Genomic DNA, 6,085 nt, shown 5'->3' with positions numbered 1-6,085 from the left:
GTAATGTTTCTTAAAAGTGTTTCTAGTCCTAAAAATATTTAAAAGCATTTTCAAGGTTAAAAAATAGGTATTTGACAATATATATATTTTTTAAAAAAACTTTTAAAAATTTAGAAAAATACTTGAAGCAATTTTTAGAGAAGCACTTAGGAAGTGATTTTAAAAAAAATCACTTTAAAAGCTTACAAATATTTCTGAAATACCCTTAAGTGTTTTCTAATACTCTCCATTTCCCTTTCACTTTTTTCTTCCTCCTTCCTTCTTCATTCGAGTGGAGACTCTACAGTCGAAGGCTTTTGTCACTCTCGTTCAATATCGTTGAGCTCTACTCCAAAGTACTCTCCGTTCTAGATGGGCAAGTTTATAAAGTGAATAATGTGTACATTGCAAATATATATTGGAAATTAATGCTTTTAGGCATTCCTACCTCACAAAAGGAAAGAAACTCGCATATGCTTATAATTGGACATTATGTGGGCATCATAAAGGGTATAATTTTAACCATATTTTATATCCCAACTCTCCACTCCACATAGGAATACAACAGGGTAAGAATTAATATTTGACTCTTTTAATTTTAAACAAATACAATTTAAGAAAACTTTTGAATCTTAAGTAGCTACCACCCATCATTTTGTAATAAAAATTTATTATTTTTAATTTAATAGATAATCAAATAGTTTGTTTCATTTTTTAGTTAAAAAAATTATTATATAATGATTGATGTTTATTTATTAATCCGTTTAAAAATATATATTTTCCATTTTTTTTTGGTAATTATAAAAATGATTATTTTTAGTTTTTTTAACAATATAAATATTTATACATTCTTTTACAATGAAAATTTTTGGATTTATTATAATATTTACTTTTTGTAATTAAATTATATGTCCTTTTTGATAATTTATTAATATTAAAATATTTTTATACTTATGCAACATATTGTCAAAAACATTATTAAAATAATTTTTCCAGAATCTCGTAAGATAGTTTTTCATAGAAATATTATAGGGAAAACTTTTTCAATAAAAACACTTCATCTAAAAGTACTGTCAAACAGGTTCAAAAGTTTATTTGATAGTGTTTTTACTCAAAATTTTTTTACTTAAAATGTTATTTTTTCTAAAAGTTTTTTAAATGAATCATTTATCAAATGTTTTTTTAAAAAGCACTATCAATTATTTTTTAATACTATAAATGGTTTTTAAAAGTGTTTCATAAATTTTATCAAAAAAATTATTTTTCTTCAAAAATACTTTTTAGATTGAAAGTGTTTTTCGAAAACACTATCAAATGAAGTTTAAAAATGCGTTTGTGAGTGGTTTTAGAAAACATTTTTAATATTTTTAATACTTAAATGAAAAAATTTCAAGAGTTAAAAAGGTTAAAAATGTTTCCTAAAATCATTACTAAACGAGCTGTAAATGTGTGTGTGTAGGATGATGTATATACATAAGGACTTGATCACACAATACATTCATCATATTTGACCCCCATAGAAGAGGCACATGAACATTAAGCACCGTGATGAGTGCCTAAGTTTCCATGAATCTTTTCACGACAAAATTCTAAAGCAGCTTTGACCAACACTGTACCAGTACTAGTATTCATTATAGGAGCTCAGCCCAAGCCCAAGCCCAACTATAAATTCATTATTATTAGATCAAAACAAATTCAAATTGTTCAAAATCATTATTCCATGAACTAAAATCACCCAAACCTAGGTCAAAGTCTTGATCAGAAAATCAAGTCTTAAAAGCAAAATTCAAACACTATAGTCGGAATCTCATAATCAGTGAAAGGACTCCATGATATTGACATGCAGTCCTTTGAGGACAGATGCCTTTCCTCTTCCCACAAGTCATTCCATTTTTTGTGTACATTTTATTCTACTGCATCCATCCCCTTGGATGGATCACTTACTAAATCATGTATGAATGAGAAGCCTTTCATCTTATTGCGTGACTCGGGAAAAGAAAAACAGCCAAAATGGATCCTCCAAATGACTTTGAAGCTCTCACCGAGGCTTTCTCAGGTTTGCCCCTTATATTTTTCTTATCATTTTTTTTTTATTTAATTTTGTTTATTTTAGTTGGATAATAAGAGTGTGTTTAATAATGATTTTAGGAAATGCTTTTCGTTGTTTTAGTATTTGAACTTTAAGAATGCTTCTGATTGTGATTTTATGAAGTATTTTTAACATTTTTAATACTCGAAAGATAGAAATTTTCAAATATTAGAAAGATTAAAAACATTTCTTAAAATCACAACCAATTGCACTCTAAATTATGGTATAATAATTTAAATTGTGAAATTCAATTTTTGTAGGCTTTTGTTATTTTCTATTTGCTTTATTTTATATAGGCTCACCAGGACTTATATGTAGTCCATCTATTTGAAGCAACCTTAATTTGCATTTTTTAGGATTTGGAGTTGATGAGGATTTGATGGCATCGATCCTAGGAAAGTGGCATTTGGATCACTTGGAATCCTTTAGAAAGAGAACTAAATTCTTCTTGGAGGATGAACGTCTTTTTGAGAGGTGGGATGATCACCATATTGGATGCTTAACGAAAGAATTTCTGCGGTTTAAGGTACTCATGTTCTTCCTCTTGTAATAAAAATGTTAGCTGAAAGTCATAATTATGGATATCACATGAAAAATGCTTGAAAAATGTTCTCTTTTTAACCTAGTTTTAATGTATTTTGGTACTAGATATAGCCTATAAATACTTTTCTATATAAAAAATTGCAATATATAATATGAGAAAATTCTAATATATATATATATGATATAGTACCATTACTTCAAATAATGAAAAATAAAATGAAATAAAATTTTCATTTCATAGGCTTGTTAATGTTTGCTAACACTTACCCTTTCTTATCATAGTTTCATGCCCAATCTATACTCATGGATAAGTCAGATTGACTTATATTTTAGATTGACTTATTTTTTTTTAAGTGCTTTTAATTGGCACGATGACACATTTTAGTACGATATCCAAATATACTTTTTGTGGAACCTATTCAAAAGGCACCACTAAATGGTGTCGCATATGTAATTCAGGTCCCATTGTTTTGTATTCTAAGCTCATTCATTTGTATCACATTTGGGGGTCTCATTACTCTGTATATTGATTCTATCCCATCATACCTTGGTCTCATTTGTTTATACCTTAATTTTGTTTATTTATACCTTAATTTAATTTGTTTTTATACCATAATTCTTTCTTTATATTTATATTTGTACCTTTATTCAATGATCCAAATTTCATCGTATATTTCTAGAAACCGAAATTCGAAGTTTCAGAGGCATTAATTTAGTATCTTAGTATTTTCCTAAGAGCATTGTATTATATTTTGCCAAGGCACATATATTAGGATGTGATGATACATTAGTTATGAATGGTTGAATTTTTTGCAATCTTATGACTCTTTTGACTTTTTTTTATTGTTAGGATATTGTGGTGCAATGGATCATGCATCCTTGGGAAAGGGATGCTCGTTTGGTGCATGAGGCTATTACTAAGGGTCCTCAAGCATATGGCTTGCTCATTGAGATTGCATGCACAAGATCATCAGAAGAGTTGCTTGGAGCTAGGAAAGCTTATCAATCCCTCTTCAACCAGTCGATCGAGGATGTTGCTTCCCAACTTGAAGGCATTGAACGCAAGGTTAATGCCACTTCAGTCAGGTTATCGCATCAAATGAATGATATTCAAAGCATGAGCACAGTTTTTATATGAAAAATAATAATTTTATCACATAATCCTTATACTTTATAATCTTTTTGAGAATCCATTTCATGACAGTTTTATTACTTCTTGTAAAATATTAAAATTTTCAAATACTCTTAACGGTTTTATTTATATGATTAAAAATATATTATAATATTTTTGTAAAATTAAAAACATTTATTATGATTTGTGGGATTGCTTTTTATATGATGATTAGAGCCCACTTTGAGCTCAAACTTGGTCAGCTCATATGTTTCAAGATTGGGCTAGCCCAAGCAGTGTGGCCCAATCATTGTGCCATAATATGCATGGCTCTTTTGTTGATAACCTAAAAATTAAGCCTCAAACGCATGACAATATAGTTGGCTAACACCAAAGTTCTTCCCTCTCAAGCCTCATCATATGTTTGACCCAATTTGAATTAGCACAAGGGCAAAAGAACACAAATCTAACTTTTTTTATGATAGATTAAGGCCTTGTTTGACATCTTTGATTTTAAAGGTATTTAATAAAGGTTAAATACTTCCATAATTAATGTAAATTATGGTATAACGAAAATTTGTTTTCCTATCTTGATAGCTCCTAGTAGCCCTTGTGAGTTCGTATAGATATGAAGGGTCACGAGTTAATGATGGGACTGCTAGATCAGAGGCCACAACACTTGCAATCGCTGTTAAGAATGTTGATAAGAAGAACCCAATTGAAGATGATGGGATAGTGAGGATTCTAACAACAAGGAGCAAGCTCCATCTCAAGGCAGTGGTCAAGTACTATAAGGAGATTTATGGCAAAAATATAGATGAGGTGAGGACCGAGAATGATATTATAATAAATGTGTAATATACCTTAAATTTTTATTCTTCAAACTTTAATTCAACAACAGTTGTAATTAAAATAAATTTTAAATAAAGAAAAAAAAAAAGAAGGTACCTTAGTTGTTTGAAGGAATAACAATGATAAGTAAACCCCTTAGTAGATATATAATAATAAAATTGAAATTGTAATATGATATTCCATATTAGTTAGAAGAGAAGTATTAGGTATTTTTTTTTTATATACTGGACTTATCTTAATTATGTAATCTATTTTAAAAACCATGGTGAGTAAGAGCCTAGATTTTTTACCAAGAGAGCTCTAGTTACTAAGTCTAAATCTTTGGGGAAGGAGTATAACATACCAATCAAATTATAAAAAATAAAATAAAAATGAAATGTAGCAAAGGAAAACAATTTAATATTTTCATATTTTATTTCTTTTATTTTTTTATAAAAAAGTGAACAAATTAAGTAGGAAAAACAATGAAAAATCACATGAAGGGTTTCTTTGATTTACTTTTCTTATCATCTTAAATTACCAATTTAGTATGATTCTCATTAATCTGCTTAGGATCTTGACACTCTAATGAGTTTGAAGGAGACACTTTAGTGCCTATGCAATCCCCAAGCACATTTCAGTAAGGTAAGATTAATTCATCATGAACAATATCTTAGAAATGATCTTATATTTGTTTGTAGAATCATGTATTGGATTGATTGTTTCAATTCTTTTAGGTCTTAAATGATGCATTCAAAGATGATGCAGACGAGAATACCAAAGAAGCCCTAACTCGAGTAATAGTGACACGGATCAATGTTGATATGAAGGAAATCATAGAAGAATTTGATAAGCAATATAAAATTCCTCTAACCCAGAAGATTGAAGATGTAGCTCTTGGAAACTATAAGGATTTCTTGGTGAGCTTGATTAGAAGAGTGGCCTAATAAGAACACAACTTGCATTTCTTTAGTCAATATTTTAACAATCTTTTCCATTCTTGTAAACATGTACAAACACATTTGATGATATTAGTGATAAAATTAAATTAAGCTTGCATTTGTTAGGAAGTTTGTTAAGAGTTTGTTATGCCAGCTCAGATTGTAAGTAATTAACTAAACCCTCTTGTAATAGCTATATATATATATATATCATAATCAATAATAAACTTAAGTGAGTGTCGTCATTCTCACCAAATCCTTTCTCTCTCTAAGTTGGTATCAGAGCAAGTTTGCATTTGAGAATTCTTCTCTCTCTCTCTCTCTCTCTCTTCTTTCTCTTTCTAAATTCTTCCATTTTTTTCTCGAAATTTTTCTCTAGAAACATGTCTTTGACCTCTTCTACTTCCTTTGGTGCTCCTAATTTGCCTCTTGCCTCTTTTGTTCCAAATTTCAATGCTTTTTCTTTTTGGTTGGATCACAATAAGTGCTACTAATGGCGAGGTCAAGTGCTTTCAACTATACGAGCTTAAGGATTTGAAGGCTTTTTGTTTGGATTTGTTCTAATTCTGCCTCAATTTGTCAAAGTTCTTT

General features: G+C 29.1%; 1 protein-coding gene across 1 annotated transcript; it reads left to right on the top strand.

Moving 5' to 3' along the window:
* The first annotated feature begins 1,954 nt into the window (after positions 1 to 1,954).
* On the top strand, positions 1,955 to 5,600 carry LOC117929284 (annexin D4-like). The gene is made up of 5 exons (XM_034849558.1): positions 1,955 to 2,035; positions 2,425 to 2,594; positions 3,462 to 3,677; positions 4,320 to 4,544; positions 5,291 to 5,600. The coding sequence occupies exons 1-5, from the start codon at positions 1,990 to 1,992 to the stop codon at positions 5,498 to 5,500; spliced, it is 867 nt and encodes a 288-aa protein (XP_034705449.1). The 5' UTR covers positions 1,955 to 1,989; the 3' UTR covers positions 5,501 to 5,600.
* Positions 5,601 to 6,085: the final 485 nt, after the last annotated feature.

This window comes from Vitis riparia, chromosome 13 (assembly GCF_004353265.1).
Source record: "Vitis riparia cultivar Riparia Gloire de Montpellier isolate 1030 chromosome 13, EGFV_Vit.rip_1.0, whole genome shotgun sequence".
Taxonomy (NCBI): Eukaryota; Viridiplantae; Streptophyta; class Magnoliopsida; order Vitales; family Vitaceae; genus Vitis; species Vitis riparia.
This window is presented reverse-complemented; position numbering and strand designations above follow the sequence as displayed.

Excerpts from the sequence above, each read along its gene's own strand:
- LOC117929284 (XM_034849558.1), top strand. The coding sequence starts at position 1,990 with ATGGATCCTCCAAATGACTTTGAAGCTCTCACCGAGGCTTTCTCAG. Across the intron at positions 2,595-3,461 it reads AAGAATTTCTGCGGTTTAAG|GATATTGTGGTGCAATGGAT; the intron begins GTACTCATGTTC and ends TTTTATTGTTAG. Across the intron at positions 4,545-5,290 it reads ATGGCAAAAATATAGATGAG|GTCTTAAATGATGCATTCAA; the intron begins GTGAGGACCGAG and ends CAATTCTTTTAG.